Raw genomic sequence first — 16,753 nt, forward strand, 5'->3', positions numbered from 1 at the left:
TTACTGTAACATATACAGTATCAATATATATATTTTGGTAATATAATATCTGTATCCCGAGATACTATTTCCTACAAGAAATATTACAGTCTCTAATACGGGGGACAGGAGGTGGGTGGGGCAGTGGGGTTATGGGGTGGAGGGGTTAGGGGACGGGGCAGAAGCAGAGGTGGGGAGGGATTGTGATTGCGAGGCTCTCACCTGACTGTGTTTGTGCTGCTCTGGTTTTTCCAGCTTGATTTTGACCTCCGGCCTGGGTGAGTCTCCAGCTCTGGTCACGTCAGTCTGGAATGTCCGAGGCCCCCCTGCTTGTGGTGAGGGGTGGGGTGGGGAGAGCGAGGGTCAGAACACAAACAACCTCACAAATCCACAGTCACTACCTCTTGGTTTGGTTCTGCGCTGGGGAAGGGCAGTAGGGGTGGGTGGTGGAGGAACGTAATTGGGGTCTCCTTGAGGCTGTGCTGACTCTGACGTAACGTGCTTTACAACGGAATGAAGCCAGCCCTCTGTGCCGGTCTCCAGTCTGGTTCCCGAGCCAGGCAGGTCCACAGTATTCCAGGGCACTGCACAGCCCGGCCTGGCTCATTGGCAGAACCTGGAAGGACAGACCAGGCACTGTGGGCAGGGAGTCCTCCCACTCAGCTCCTCTTAACCCTGCAAGCTACAGCCCTGATGAGTGGGGTGGTCCTCGCTGGACAAGCAGCGGGAAAGCTTGACAGACAGTTATATCAATGGGAAAGCTCTGTGGTTTTATCTGGCTGGACTCCAGCAGTTACTCGAATGCATACTCTGGTCTCCCCCCCCCAAGCCTTGGCTCCTGCCAACCTGCGACTAATATTTTCGGGAATTAGGTAAGCAGAAGAGAGAGGAGGGTTGGGGGAGAGAGGACACATTCCACTCCAACACTCTATCTCTGGGATTTCCATGTGTGTGTGGATGCGTGGAATTCTCAGTTGGGTTTGGAGACTCTTAAGCAACCGTGACGGGTTTCGGCATGTGTCAGACACCCGACTGCTGCATCCCTCCACACCCCCCCATCGCCCTCCACATCCCTCCACCCCACCCCCACCAACTCCCGCCCCCAGGTGCTGCTCTGAGCTTCCGACGTGCTGTTATCGGTTGTTTTGGCAACACCACACTCACCGGGAGAGCTGGCGGTGCTGACGGCACTGGCTGTGCTCGCCGTGTCCTCCAACCATGTGCTGTAGGTGAAGGAATCTCGCTTGTGGGGCGTCCCGGCCGAAGAGAGGCTGTCCTGCTCACAAACAGCACCCACACACGCACACACACACACACACATGCACACACACATGCACACAGACACACACACACGCACACACACCACCGTTGGTTTTGGTTCAGCACAAAGCAGGGGAGGGGAGAGTGTGGGGTGTGTGCGCATTGGAACGTCCTCCCCACGTGAAAGGCGCTACACAAATGTCATTTGTTGTTGTTGTGTATGCAAGCATGGGGGGAGGGGTGGGCGGGGGTGGGGGGGGTGCGGGACACGAGTACGGGAATGGGGGTGGGGGCCGATATGATTCAATACAAAATGACATTTACACGGCGTCCTTCATGTTGGGAGGACGTCCCAAGGTGCTGGACAGTCAGGGAGTTGGACTCGAGTTGGGAGTTGGGATCAGGAGGGGTGGAGGGTGGGTGGGTGGGGGTGGCCAAAATCGTGGGCGAAGAGTGGGAGGGGGGGTCTTGAGACGTGCCTTGAAGGAGGTGAGGGAGGGAGGGGGCGAGATGCAGGGAATGTGGGATGAAGGTCCAAAGGGTGGGGGGACCATGGAGCTGAAGGACAATTTGTGCCGATCGAATGAAAACTCGAAAATAATAATAATAATAATCGTTGCATTTGATATAGCGCTTCAAAGAACTACACAGGATATACTGTAGAGTGGATTGACTGACGGTGTATTTTGTGGGCGAAATGGAGAGCGGGAGAGGGAGAGGGGAAGAGGGAGCGAGCGAGTAAGTGGGGACGAGGGGGACTGACGGACGGACGAGTTACCATGATTACCATTCCGGTGTCGTAGTCCTCCAGGGCCTCGCTCTCCTCCACCACGCTGGCAAAGCTGCTGGTGTTCGAGGACGAGCGAGAGAGGTCCTGATTCCCGTCACTCGAGCCCTTCTGGTTCAGTGTGGCCCTGGAAAGCAGAGTGCGGGGAGTGACCGCGCGTTTGGTGGGTAAAAGATACCGACAAAAGTACTGGGCAAATGATGGCGTCGGCCAAATTTCATGGTGGGGGTGGGGAGACTGTTGGCTAAGACCAAAAACAATAATAAATTGGTCACTTTCAATCTACGACTGGTTGTGGGACATTGCTGTGCTCAATCGGCTGCCGCGTTCGCCCACAAATATACAGTCAATTCACTTTACAGTGTGTTCTGTGAAGAGCTTTGGGACGTCCTCCCGACGTGAAAAGCGCTGTATCAAATGCAAGGATTATTATTATTATTATTATTATAAGACGCCAGGGAGAGAGTGACAGAAACTCTCTTCTCTCATCTTTCCCTGATTTGCTGTCGTTTTTGTGTCCATCGACAGAATGCCAAGTCACCACATTTGGCAGCAAATCCCAGGGTGGGGAGATAATAATCATTCTTGCTTTTGACACAGTGCCTTATCACGCCTTCAAGGCGTCTCAAAGCTGTAGAGAATACACTGCAAAGTGGAGTGATTGTGTATTTTATGGGTGAAACGTGACAGCCAATTGCGCACAGCGCCGTCTCACACTGAGCGACTGAATTCTTCTAATTTTTAGGGAAACTTGCCTAATAATAATAATAATCCTTGCATTTGATATAGCGCTTTTCACGTCGGGAGGACGTCCCAAAGCACTTCACAGAACACACTGTAAAGTGAATTGACTGTATATTTGTGGGCGAACGCGGCAGCCAATTGCGCACAGCAATGTCCCACAAACAGTCGTAGATTGAAAATGACCAATTTATTATTGTTTGGTTTTGGAGGATTATTATTAGGCTCTGTGTGGAGTAAGGAAACTTGCCCAAGGTTTCGCCCTCTGCCTGGAATTGAACTCAGGTCTCTCGCTTGCAAAGCGAGTGCTCTAACCACTGAGCTACAGGACTCTAAGGCTTCGCCCCGCCCGGGAATCAAACCTGGGTCCTCTCGCTTGGTGAGGAGAGCCTATAACCACTGAGCTACAGGACTCGGCATTGAGTCGCTTGATATAACTGCCTTCTGCCATTTCATTTTTTTTGTCCCAGACAGCGACAAGGGGAAGGATCAATTGATCCGGACGATTCCTCGATAAGAAATATCGTTAAGAACTAGTGCCCACTGGTCAGTTGGCTCACTCCCGTCCTGGCACTCTCCGCCTCACTCAACAGTCCTGCGTCTCAGACGCTAACGGTTTGGCTTCCTGACCTGTTCATGGTGGTCGGCATCTCCGGGGAGCTCTGATTGGAAGAGTTTTCGGACTTGGGCTCCTGGGACACGTGGCCGCTGTCCGGGGTCTTCTGAGTACTGGACGCGCTCTCCCTGCATGGGGATGGGGGGGTGGGATGGGGGCAAGGGGTTGTCACAAGGTTAGCGCTCGCCGAACCCTGACCTCTAGCCTCACAGCAAACCCCGAACACCACCCCCCCTCCCTCCACTCCCCCCGTTATAATGCATTTTGGTTTCCTCTGCCCATTGCCCAATGTCTCGGGTTGTAAACCGGAGCGAAAGCTGAATGACTGTCTGACTCGCAGGGCACCGGGTCGCCGTGACCTCACTTCCTGCTCGTCGCTCACTTCCTTCGCGAGGTGCCTTCGGCGAGACGTTCCGCGCGACACCTCGGAACAGGAGTAGGCCATCCAGCCCCTCGAGCCCGTTCCGCCCGCCATTTTGTTCGATCGCGGCCGATTTACGATACGTTTCCACGGTGGCGCAGGAAGCGACATCGATCACGCTCGCCGCGCAGGGGCCCGCGCGAGCCTTTCTCCCTCCCCCACGAACCCCCCCCCCCACCCCTCCCCAGCACCCCACCGCGTACCTCCTCTCCGCCACCTCCTGGATGTTCTCGATCCCGATGGCGCTGCTCCGGCGGGAGCTGAAGGGTCCCGATTTCTTCCTGGTCGGACTTTTCCCGGGAATTATCAACGACTGGAAGAGACAAGCGCACTCAGGGCATCAGGACCGAGCGGCCGTTCAGTCAAAAGAGCAAGTGCCGAAGCCACAACGCACCCCCGGCCAGAACCAAACACTACAAGGTCTGGTAGCTTGAGCCTCGATTGCTCGTTTTGTGGCTGGTGCCTGAGGCGGGGGCCGTGTGGGTGGGGGGCCCGTGGGTGGGGGGGGGGGGGCGGGATGGTGCGTTTGCACCTCAATGATTTGACGTATTGACATTGATATGAATACAGATAATAACCAAGTGTTTTCGCAAACCAAACAGGGGGGAGGGATTTCTTGGTGAGGAAACCGAGGTGCGGAAATCGAACTGGTCCCGGTGACCGGAAGTACAGCTCAACCCCTCCCCTGATCCCCCCCCCCCACCACCTCTCCCTCCCCCCCCCCCCCCTCATTGTGATACGGTGTTTGGGGTCAGACCCCTTCCCCCCCCACCCCTTGTTAGAATGGGACCACAAAATCAAAATGACCACCGCTCCAACTTCCAGGCCGTCAGGTCGATGTCTGAGGTGTGGGTCCGTGCTAACAGGACGTCCGCTTCGACCGGAACCCCACCCCACCGCACACATAGAAAATCAGGGTTGCCAACACTAATTCCACTTGCAGGAAGATCGGGGGGAGAGAGCATGCACATACCTCTGTGATTGAAAACCAACTCGATCGCATTGATTAACCCAAATTCCTGATCAAAAATCCATCCCTGGGGAGAGCGAGCGAGCGAGTGAGCGAGAGGGCGAGCGGGATCGCTGATGTTACAGCCTGCATTCAAGACTTAACATAAAAAATACTTGTCCCCCCCCCACCTTACACCCTCTCCCCAAGAGCCCCCCCCACCACCCCCGTCAAGTCTGAACACAGGCCGTACTGTCAGTGGCTCAGCTGTAGAGAACAACCCTCGACACCGCAATCAACCCCATGCCTATTGGATGCTGTTTCTATTCATTCAGAAGCCATTGACCCTCCAGTACACTGGCAGCGAGAGAGAGAGAGAGAGAGCGTGAGAGAGGGCATGCAGGGGTAGGGAGACAGGGTGACCGTGCAAAGGCAGTCAGATGTGGGTGCTGGAGGAGGTGGATGGTGGGGGAGTGGGGTTCTGGGGAGGGGGGGTGGGGGAGTGCGTGAGCGCGGGACAGACGAGAAGCGAGTTGTAAACCGTGAACCTCTTCTATTCTTCCTATCCCTATGGCACTGCCACGTCTTCCGTGTTTAGTTGGGCTTTTTCCAGGAACAAGCAATGACTAAGGAGAGGGCAAAGGAGAGAAGACAAGAGATAATGAAACACGCTCAACGGTTTTCTGACGCCCACACGTTACATGCACACGTTACATCCACATGCCACAGGCACTACCCTCCGACACTACACGGACATTCACAGCTTCACACAAACGCCACACAATACACACATATACACACACACACACACACATACACTGGGACAAGTGGTTAGAGCGAAGCTGGAATGACAATGGATGAACAAGATGTACGTGTTCCAACTCGGATGAAAGAGGGCCTGGGGTAATGTAGGAATCTCCTGCGCGTTCGGTCCGTCCTTCCCGGTTTATCTCCGGCTCAATCCGTTTGTGTGAATCCCATTCCCACCCCCTTCCCACGTCTCTCAATGTGCTGTTCAGGTGTTCACGTTTGATCGAATCACAAGATCAGCTCGGATGAAGAAGACCCTTCGATCTCACCCTCCCCACAGTCCCAGCCCGACCGTCCTCCCGGCACAGCAAGCGCTCTGGAACGCTGCCCTGCGTGAGGGGCGCTATATAAACGGAAGTTGTTGTTGTGGTTTCTCAAACGAGTTCCCATTGACACGGCCTCATCCACCCTGACCTGTACCTCCACTCCATTTAACCGCCTTCGCTCCAAAATTCCCTTGACACCCTGACCTAACAAAAAACTATCCACCTCTCGTTGTGTATATCTGTATTGGTTCTCGTTCTAGTCATTAATTACCCTCTGGGTAAAGAAATCCTTCCTGGTCGCTGTCTCTGCTGACCCTCTGTCCTCTTGTTCTGCCCTGGTGTATGAAAGTACAGATCTGGATTTACTTTTCAATGCCAATTAAAATGTCATCCACCTCCATTAGGATCCCCGCAATGTACCTCTTTTCAGGAATGAAAGACTCTAATCACTCCTCTAAACCCACCACTCAACCGCTTAACATTTATGTTTCGTTCAAGCCTTGAACCACCAAATAAAGCACATTCATGTGTACTTCCAGCTCCTCACAGATCCACTGACCCTCTTCCACTACATCCCTAAACCTCCCAGACCTCCTAACCTCCTACCATCCTGCTCGTTCCCTCCGCTCAGCGGGCTCCAGCCTGCCTCACGTCCCCCGCCTCGCTCGCCCCACTATTCTGCCACTCTGCCCCCACCCTCTGGAACTCCATCTCGCAGTCCCTCCACCTCGCCCCCTCCCTTGCCTCCTTCAAGACCCATCTCAAGACTCTCCTCTTGCTTTCGATCTTCCTGTTTCCCCCCCTGCCCTCCACCCTCCCTGACCCCGAACCCCAGCGCTGTCTGTCCAGCTCCTTGGGACGTCCTCCCAATGTGAAAGGCGCTTTACAAATGTAATGTTGTTGTTGTTGTCTGATAGCAGCTCAAACACAACCAAACGTTCAGCAACCCTTAATAATCAACTCTCCTTAGGAGTGAAGGACAAATCCTGTTAACCCCACAAGCCAAAGCCCTGATAGGGAAGAGAAGGAGTCATTGGAGGGAGAAGGCATTTTCTCCGAGTGTCACCTTCCCCCTCCCCTCTCCACACCCCCACCCCCCACCCCTGCCGACAATCTCGTAGATTAATTTGCCACGTGCAGTTGCCTACAAGTACACAGTCACTACACTTCTCACAGTTCCCTGTAAAGCTCAGAGCCATTTCAAAGTCCCGGTTACAGCGTCAATCGCCTGATTCCAGCGCAAGAGCTCAGCTCAGGCAAGATCTGATCTGATCCCGTCGGAGTGGAGTTCCCCCCCCGGTTCGGCCATGTTTTTTCTTAAATAAGAAATCACCGCATGTTAGCCCCCTGCCCTCGGTTACCTTTATTATTGGCTATGCTGCACGCACAGGGGTGTGAAGTGCATTTTAACCTCTTTAGCCCCATGTTAACTTCTAAAACTTCCTTCGAGGAGAAGAAAAAAATCGTCCGGTTCCTGGATTTGCAAGGAATGCCTTCCCAGAAGCTAACGGGAACCCAACGTTCCCAAGCTTCAAGCCCCGAACTCTTCCTGTTGAAGTTCCACCTAACGTTAGTTGCTCGGGTTCTTTCTACGGATGGTTCTGGAAGGTTTGCTCGGCGGGCTTCCTCTCCGCGTTCCCCCCTTCACGTGCCAGGTGACCGCCAGGCTCGGTCGATAACACAGTCACTACATTTCATTCAACTCTTAATTAAGAGTCAGAAGGTTGTGGGGTCAACCCCCCTCCCCCACACACACCCCCACTCCCACTCACTCCACACACAGGCTGACACTCAATACAGTGCTGGGGGGAGAGAGCGCTTGCTTTATCGGAGGTGCCGTCCTTCGGATGAGACCTTAAACCAGAGCTCCCCATCTGTGCCCTGTTCGGGAGGACGATAAAGATCCCGCGGCGCTATTCAAAAAAAGAGAGAAGTTAGTTTCTCTCTCTCTCTCTCTCGTGTCGTTTGATGGCTGACGATCGTTTGATGGCTGTTTGTGGGGACCTTGCTGTGTGCTGAGTTAGCCTACAAAAAATACACAGTCACTACACTTGCCAGTGAATCCTCTGAAGTGCTTCGAGACGTTTTGAAGCCATTGGTAAGACCTGGGTCATTCCATTCCATTGACCTCCTGAAGCACACAACCACAATCCTCAATCACTGACGAGCTCCCGGTTCCAGTGGAAAGCAATAGGTTAAAGGTGCGAGTGTTGGGGATTCTAGACATCAAATTCCACCTGGACTTCACCTGTCGGACCATTTCCGTCCTGAAAAATTTAAGGTGGCACAAAAAAGGATGGGAAAAACCCTCCGCTCCAGTCTTAATTCTGAAGCCGGTTTGTGTTTAAGAAGGGCAGGAAAAAACAGCTCTGAAATGTTCAACTCTTCCCGTTTGGACCCGGGTGTCTGTCAGTTGCTGGAGGGGTCAGAAACAGCCAAAGAAAACAACTCTGAGACCTATTTGGTGGAGTCCAGGTGAAACATTGGGCAAGTTTCCTTACTCCACACGCCTCTACTGACCTAACAGTAAGTAGGAACCCGGCTGTTAAGTCGATTGGCGGATCGCTTTTCCGGGGGTAATAATTCCTTCAAAAAAAATATACTACTAATAATTTGGTCACTCAATCCACGACTGTTTGTGGGACTGCGCACAATTGGCTGCTGTGTTTTGCCCACAAAATATACAGTCAATTCACTTTACAGTCTATTCTGTGAAGCGCTTTGAAATGTCTCGAAGATGTGAAAAGTGCTATATCAAATGCAAGGATTATGATTATTATTATTATTCTGCAATTCTAGTATTTACCCCAGGGGAGGGGAGAGGGAGAGGTGATTTTATCCCGTTTGTTAATGGAATTTCTTAACAAATCCAGATGCCCTTGACTCCAACTCGCCTCGATTTTGGAGTTGAAGGGATGTGGGGGTCAGGGGGCAGGGCACCACCCCTACCCGAATAGACAAACAAACTCGGATTTCTTAAAGAAACAATCCATTAAGAAACACCGCAAAACGACACCCCACCCTCCCTCCCTCTCTCTCGCTCTCTCTCTCTCTCTCTCCTTCCCTTGCCCGAAGTACAGTCACTGCACTTTACAGTATATTCCGTGAAGGTGCTCTGAGACATTTCGAAGCCGTGATAAGGCGCTACATCAAACAATAACAATAAAAATCCTTGCAAATTGACCTAGCGCCTTGCTGCAACCTCGAGACGTCTCAAAGCGCTTCACCGCATAAACTGTAAAGCGCAGTGACTGTGTATTTCGTGAGCAAGTACGGCACACAGCAGTGTCCCACAGACGGTCGTGGATTCAGTGACCACATTATCGGTTTTTATGTTGGAAGGGATTATGCAAGGATTATTATTATTATTATTGTTAAAATGTCTTATAGAGCTTTGAGAAAAGTCTGCGTAAAGTCTGAAAGGGAGGGGGGGGGGGAGAGGTGAGGGAGGGGGCTGTACTTACAATCCCTGGGGGTTTGGTGATGTCTCCTGGACTGTGGGTGAAACTGCCACTGTGACTCGTGGAGACAGAGCTGTGTTTTTTACTGCTCAGACCCATGGCATCCATCGACTGGCTTCGACTCCTAATAACTCGCTGAATAAGAAAGGGGTTTGTGTCAGTCACACGGCAACCGTTTGGGGTTTCTGTTGTTGTTTTTATTTTATTTGTGAAAAAAAATGCTTCCAATTCAAATTTAATGAAGTTAATTTAATGCTGGGGTTCTGGGGAGGGGAGGTGCCACTCCCACCCCCCCCCTCCCACCCACCCACCATGCCCATCACCCCCACCCCCCCCGAATTCCACCTCATCTTAGCCTGTGCGACTGACCGCCGAATGCAAGTTGTTATTGTTGTCGTTGGGAGCGAAGTCATCCTGCATACGCTATTGGACATGGATTATTGGCATAATTTAATAATAATAATCCTTGCATTGGATGTAGCGCCCTATCACTTTGTGGACACGCTTCAAAGCGCTTCACCGAATAAACTGTCAAGTGTAGTGACTGTGTATTTTGTGGGCGAAACCGGCAGCCAATTGAGCACAGCAGTGTCCGGCAAACAGTCGTAGATTGAGTGACCAAATTATAATTTTTGGGGGGAGGGATTATTATCCCCAGAAAGAGACCTGTCAATCGACGAACACCCTACTTGCTGCTGGGTACACGGAGGCGTCTGGAGTAAGGAAACTTGCCTAAGGTTTGGACCTGCCCGGGAATCGGACCCGGGTCCTCTCGCTCGCGATGCCAATGCACTAACTGATGACCCGCAGGACTTAACTCTGGAGTTAAGCTTGTCCACAGCCTGTGATCCACAGATTACATGAATAATATTGCATTTGACACAAACTCCTACAAACGACGAGGATTCATTCACAAAGCACTTTGCAGCGATCGCCTTTAAGCGTGGTGACTGTGTGTTTGCAGACAACAGCGGTTACATCCTATCTCGATTTGGACGTTTTCTTTTATTCCAAATTAAGGCGGGGTATAACATTTCCCCCCACGCCCCCCACCCCCCACTACCCAGCTCCAGCTTCCCCTCCTCCTCCCCTTTCCCACGCAATCGAGATCCAAGTTAAATTCTTAAGACAAAAAAAAAAGGGCTCGCAGGCTGAGACCGGGTAGAATTTCACTCGCACTTTTCAGCCTGGAAAAACACAGCTCCAACATACACACACACACACAGACACACACAGACAGACACAGACACACACACAAACTGCTACCCCTGTGCCCACTGCTCCCGGTCTCAAGGGTGACAGATCTCGCTCCTATGATCTACACACCTCACTGCTAAACTAACCAGAGGGGCCGCCGGGCAAACAATGATACATAACCGTCCTCTGCCCCAAACAGTCGAGTCACCTCAAAATTCCTCGCGGTCCCAGCCTGCAGTCCGTCGCCTTGCGTTGCCATTCAGCCCATACTACGCGTGTTTGTGAGCGTGTCAATGAATGTGTGCGACTGAGGGTGTGTGAGCATCTGTGAGTGTGTGAGTAGTTTTCCTCACTTTAGAGGAGTGTATGGCGTGTGGGTGTGAGTGCGCGTGTGTGGGTGTGGGTGTGAGTGTGCGGATCTGTGCGTGCGTGTGTGTCAGTCTGTGTGTGTGTGTGTGTGTGTGTGAGTGTGTGGGTCTGTGTGTGTGAGTGTCTGGGTCTGTGTGTGTGTGTGTGTGTGTGTGTGAGTGTGTGGGTCTGTGTGTGTGAGTGAGTGTGTGGCTCTGTGTGTGTGTGTGAGTGTGTGGGTCTGTGTGTGTGAGTCTGTGTGTGTGTGTGTGTGTGTGGGTCTGTGTGTGAGTCTGTGTGTGTGTGTGTCTGTGTGTGTGTGTGTGTGTGGGTTGTGTGTGTGTGTGGGTGTGTGTGTGGGTCTGTGTGTGTGTGTGGGTCTGTGTCTGTGTGTGTGTGTGTGTGTGTGTGGGTCTGTGTGTGAGTCTGTGTGTGTGTGTGTGTGTCTGTGTGTGTGTGTGTGTGTGGGTCTGTGTGTGTGTGTGTGGGTGGGTGTGTGTGTGGGTCTGTGCGTGCGCGTGTGTGAGTGTGTGGATCTGTGCGTGCGTATGTGTGTGTCTGTTTGAGTGTGTGGGTTTAGATTTACTCTTCTTTGTGTTCGAGTGAGTACAGAATCTGTTGAATTCAGTCTTAAACTTTAAAGCCATTGTTTTCTCTTGGTTCCTGGTGCCCGCCCACCCTCCTGCCTTAAACCCCCTCCGTGCCTCGCCCCTGCCCCCTGCCCCTCATTCACATCGCACCTCTGCGCCCTGCCTCTGCCCCACCCCCCGCCCAGACCCAGCACCTGAGAGCGAAGAAGATCTAATTACCTTGAACGACTCGAAGAAGCCCCCACCTCCGCTGCCTCCGTTCTCCATCTTCTCATCCTCGGTGCCCACCCCCATCATGGCCTGGCTGTTGGCGTGGAGCTCCTCATACAGCGTCTCCAGCAGGGCTGAGCGTGTGCGCTCCTTCATCACCACAGCGATGAGGGGCAGGGTGGGGGGGGGGGAATAAACAAGAAAATGGGGGGTGGGGGGGGAGTTGAGATCAATCAATAGGGTGTCCATCTGTCATTCCGCCCCCATGATCTCCCCCCTGCCCTACCCCGAGCAGCCGTTAAAGACCCCAAAACACTTTCTGGGAAAGACACGAGCAGTTTCTCTGGGATTCCCGGTCCACAATCATCTCGGACGTTAACCCTTCCCCCGCCCCACCGTGAACTCCCAGCCAATTCTCTGAGGCACTTTGCGACGTCTTCCTGTAAATCATTTGAGACGAAGGATTTCAGGTTCCCTTCACTGTCACACACGCTCCTGCTTTCATCCTGAAGGATCGTGAGATTACTCAGCACTTGACCTCCTGCCCTGCGCGCGTGTGGGCACACATGTGCTGCATCACATGTTGAGCGCAGGCCTGAACACGCGGGTGGACGAGGATCGGGGTTAGGAATGTGGCTCATTCGTCATTTCGGAGAAACTTGAATCACCTCAGTCACTCAACGTCAGTGAGAAAACTACTTCTCACAACGCTGTAAGTGGGAAAGAGAAAGTGGAGCTATTGAGACATCGCAAAGTCATGATGAGGCGCTATATCAAATACAAGGATTATTATTATTAATATTAATACATCAAGACACCCCGTGACAACAGAACAAGAGGAGATGGGTCGGAGCTACAATTTCAGGACAGACATCGGAAGCGTTTCTTTACCTAGAGGGGAATTAACGGGTGTGACAGGGTTGCCAGGGTGGGGGGGTGGGAGGGTGGGGGGGGTGGGGGTCGGTTGAGGCCAGGACTCTGGGACTTGTTTAATGGGGGGGTGGGTGAAATAGATAGGGTGCGTGTTCAAGGGGAAGGAGATCAGATGAAAGGGTTTCTTCACCCCAACAGATCTCGGGTCCAAATCCCTGACTGTCCAGTGCCTTGGGATTTCCTGTATAAATGTAATTTTGTATTGTATGGCATTGTGATCCTGACAGTGTTGGAGCTCGGCTGCTGAGCTCAGGACACATTGTACACAGTGATGGGCCGCCGACACTGCAGGTCTTACCTCCAACTTAGCAAACTTCTCGGCCTTGTAACAGGCATACTCCGCATTGATGAGTTTTGTCAGGAGAAACTCCTGGAATTCGGGACCCTGAGAGAATCAGAGGGAAGAACAAACGGACGGCAATCGATCAAGTCACTCCCAGACCGGAGCGAGTCCCCCACCTCCCCCCAGATTGCCCACAGTGTCTGTGCTGGTGCTCGCTCCCCCTCTGGAGCTCTCTACCCCAACCCCATTCCCTGCTCTCTCTTCCCATCGCATCTGTGCTGCTGCTCACTCCCCCACTGGAGCTCTCTACAGTAACACCATTCCCCAACGCTCTTTTTTCCCCCCATCAAGTCCTTACCTTCTGGAATATGGCCGGATCGGGAAGAGGCGGGCCAAAAAAAGGCACGTCATCCCTTGCCGTGACCGAAACCTGGGAAAGCGTGAGGAAGGGAGTTTGTTAGGAAACAATTTACTCAGGAAAACTAGGATACAGACATCAAGGATACAGACTCCAAGTTACAGCGCTGAAAAGGGCCATTATTATTAGTTTCGATTGACCATCCCTTGTGTGGCGAAACGTGTGGTGGGTGGGGCGAGGCATGTGGAGCGAGGCGTGTGGCATGTGGAGCGAGGCGTGTGGCATGTGGGGTGAGGCATGTGGCGTGAGCCGTGAGTGTGTGGGGCAAGGCGTGAGGCGGGTGGCGTGAGTCCCGAACCGTGTGGGGCGAGGCGTGTGGCGTGAGGCATGTCCGTACAGATTATGGGGCTAGGCGTGTGGCATGTGGGGCGCGGCGTGTGGCATGTGAGGCAGGGCGTGTGGCGTGAGGCATGTCCGGACGGATTATGGGGCTAGGCGTGTGGCGTGTGGGGCGAGCCGTGAGCGTGTGGGGCGAGGCGTGAGGCGTGAGTGCCGAGCCGTGTGGGGCGAGGCGTGTGGCGTGTGCCGAGGCTCACCTTGTAGAGCGTGTTGTCGCTGCAGCTATTCTCCACCTGCACCACCATGTAGGCGTGCAGGAAGTTGGAAGCGATCATGTCGGGCACGAAGGGAGTGTTGTGGTCCTGGAACACGATGGCCACGATGTCGTTCCCCACGTGTCGCTTCCGCTGCAGCTACGGACGTGGCAACAGGAGCAGCCGATTAACCCCGGGCGGCAGTCAGCCATGGCCTCCCGGGGAGCTCAGCCATTGCACCCAAGCCCCTCCTCCACTGGCCCCAAGCCCCTCCCCTGCCGTCCCCAAGCCCCTCCCCTGCCGTCCCCAAGCCCCTCCCCTGCGTCCCCAAGCCCCTCCCCTGCCATCCCAAAGCCCCTCCCCTGCCGTCCCCAAGCCCCGCCTCTGCTGTACCCAAGCCCCTCCCCTGCTGTCCCCAAGCCCCTCCCCCTGTGTCCCCAAGCCTCTCCCCCGCTGTACCCAAGCCCCACCTCTGCTGTATCCAAGCCCCGCCTCTGCTGTCCCCAAGACCCACCCCTGCTGTCCCCAAGCCCTCCCCTGCTGTCCCCAAGCCCCACCCCTGCTGTCCCCAAGCCCTCCCCTGCTGTCCCCAGGTCCCTCCCCAGTGCCCCCAAGCCCCTCACCCAGTGCCCCCAGCCCCTCCCCCAGTGCCCCCAAGCCGCTCACTGCCCGGCTCAGCCCTGACCTGCTGTGTGTCGCCCTCGGTGTAGGGCAGTTTGGTGGTGACGTGGAACATGATTTCTTTGCTCCTGAAGTTGCAGTAAACGGATTCCGTCCCCGTCTGTCCGTGCGCCACATCCAGGCCCCCGCGGAACCTGCAGGAGCACACAACATCGTCACGCTCCCTCGACACCAGCTTGGGGGGGTTGGGGGGGGGGGGGTTGGGGGGGGCGTGTAAATACGGGGTTCAGTTCTGAACACACTGAGTAAACATGATTTCTCCCTCCCTCCTTCCCCACACACACACACACTCATTCACTGACTCACTCCCTCACTTGGCCACTCACTCAGACAGCCGCTCACTCACATGCTTACTCACATGCTTACTCACACGCTCGCTCACACGCTCGCTCACACGCTCGCACACACGCTTACTCACACGCTCGCACACTCACCCTTTAAAGTCCTGCAGCTCCACTTTATCGCCCAGCAGTTCCAGAAATTCCACAAAGGCAGGGCTCTCCTCAGTGTTGGTGAATAATTCTTCTTCCGAGGTCTGCGAGGTGACATGAAGACAGTGAGTCGATCCTCGCACACGAGGGGCTCAAACCCCCAAACCTCGGGGGCAGCGTACCTGTGACCTTACCTCTCATCAGCCAGGTGTTCCCTTGTAATATTCCCCACGTCAGGGGTTTTGAGGACACAATCCGGGCAGCCACTCTGCTCCAAACCTCCGGAACTCCATCCCACAGTCCCTCCTCCTCGCCCCCCTCCCTCACCTCCTTCAACACCCATCTCAAGACCCTCCTCTTCGACCGCGCTTTCGATCTCCCCGCTCCTCCCCCCCCCCGTCCACCCCTCCCCGATCCCGACCCTCAGCTCCGGTCTGACACTCTGACTGTCCAGCGCCTTGGGACGTCTTCCCAACGTGAAAGGCGCTACACAAGTGTAACTGTGTTGTTGTTGTTGATGTTCCAGTACTGGGGTGGGGGGGGGGGAAGGGGGGGGGGGGGGGAGTGCTGTATTTTCAGAGATGCCATCTTTCGGGGTGAGCGGTTAAGCTGAGCTCCCCCTAGTCCCCACCCCCCCAAGTGTGCCCTGATCGGGTGGATGTTAAAGAGCTCACGCGCTGCGACTCGAAAAGAGAGGAAGGGGGTTTCGCCCCTTAGCATGTCGGGAAGACACCGCAAAGCGCCTCACAGGATTTTTACTGCAAAGTGTAGTGATTGCGCATTTTGTAGTCCAGCCCGTTGGCCAATTTGCGCACAGCGACATTCCCTCCCGCAAACACACACCCACCGGTGAGAGTGAAATCACCTATTTTATTGGGGCGGGCGGGCGGGTGGGGGGGATTGTCAGCCAGGAAACCGGGGAAAATCCCCCCCCCCCCCCCCAGGTAACACTGGTCCCTGACTTCCTGGCTGTTGGCTGGATGTTGCTGGGGGCAAAATGGGTTTTACCGCCTGGCGAGTTTTGTGTTAGAAATTTCTGCCGTATCTCAGTCACCCACCCTCTCACCCACCCACCCACCCACCCACCCACCCACTCACCTGCCCGAACTTCTGGTAGATCACCCCGAACTTAAAGTTATTGCTGATGACGTGCTCATCAAATGCCACAACCAGCCGGGAGGCCTGAGGAGGAGAGAGAGAGAGAGAGAGAGAGAGAAAGCACACAATGAGACCTCCCCATCAGGACGGTGCACTTCATTTGCGTCAAAACACATCCCCTCCCCCTCCTCCCCCCATCCTTCTCTCCCGCCGCCCCCCCCCCCTCACCTCTCCCCCACCCCGTCCGGGAATTGTGTGGTTAACATCCACACGATGCATGCAAATAAATGTTAGGGGTGAGAGCGTGCGAGGCGGCTGGCGAGGTATGAACCGTACCTTCGGGTATAACACCGGGAAGAATCTGTCCACGTTCACCTCTTCGCAAACGAGCTGGAGACAGAGACAGAGACAGAGACAAGCGGCTGAGTTTCAGCTCCCGAACCTCCAACGCACACAATGCACAGCCCGCTGTACACCTACACAGCGTCCTTCACGCTGGGAGGACGGCCCAAAGTCACTGTGTGCTTTGCAGGCGAACTTTGCAGTCAGTTCGCACACAGCGACGTCTCCTTAACAGCCTTCACAGCCGAGCAACCAAATTCTATGTGTCGGGACTGATGGCTAGGACACCGGGGGAGAGAGAGAGAGAGAGAGAGAGAGAAACTTCTTTCTCTTTTTCCCAATAGTGCCACGGGATATATATATATATATTCTTCGCATTTGATACAGCGCCTTATCACA

The 16,753-nt window shown here is 54.1% G+C and overlaps 1 protein-coding gene across 14 annotated transcripts in view; it reads right to left on the bottom strand.

Moving 5' to 3' along the window:
- Window positions 1-16,753, bottom strand: part of rap1gapa (RAP1 GTPase activating protein a) — a 65,699-nt gene that overhangs the window by 2,708 nt on the left and 46,238 nt on the right. For 6 of the 14 annotated variants that reach the window (XM_042343611.1, XM_042343612.1, XM_042343601.1 and 3 more), the window contains 15 exons: window positions 16,349-16,402; window positions 16,013-16,096; window positions 14,918-15,018; window positions 14,488-14,617; window positions 13,806-13,961; window positions 13,210-13,281; window positions 12,867-12,953; window positions 11,645-11,785; window positions 9,294-9,425; window positions 5,302-5,379; window positions 4,008-4,117; window positions 3,398-3,511; window positions 2,018-2,153; window positions 1,144-1,255; window positions 202-308 (listed from right to left, as the gene is read on the bottom strand). In XM_042343611.1, the coding sequence (XP_042199545.1) occupies window positions 202-308; window positions 1,144-1,255; window positions 2,018-2,153; window positions 3,398-3,511; window positions 4,008-4,117; window positions 5,302-5,379; window positions 9,294-9,425; window positions 11,645-11,785; window positions 12,867-12,953; window positions 13,210-13,281; window positions 13,806-13,961; window positions 14,488-14,617; window positions 14,918-15,018; window positions 16,013-16,096; window positions 16,349-16,402 (1,614 nt within the window). The remainder of the gene's footprint in view (window positions 1-201; window positions 309-1,143; window positions 1,256-2,017; window positions 2,154-3,397; window positions 3,512-4,007; window positions 4,118-5,301; window positions 5,380-9,293; window positions 9,426-11,644; window positions 11,786-12,866; window positions 12,954-13,209; window positions 13,282-13,805; window positions 13,962-14,487; window positions 14,618-14,917; window positions 15,019-16,012; window positions 16,097-16,348; window positions 16,403-16,753) is intronic. The other 8 variants (XM_042343607.1, XM_042343613.1, XM_042343603.1 and 5 more) reach the window with 7 other exon arrangements.

Source organism: Callorhinchus milii, unplaced genomic scaffold (genome assembly GCF_018977255.1).
Source record: "Callorhinchus milii isolate IMCB2004 unplaced genomic scaffold, IMCB_Cmil_1.0 Scaffold24, whole genome shotgun sequence".
Lineage (NCBI taxonomy): Eukaryota > Metazoa > Chordata > Chondrichthyes > Chimaeriformes > Callorhinchidae > Callorhinchus > Callorhinchus milii.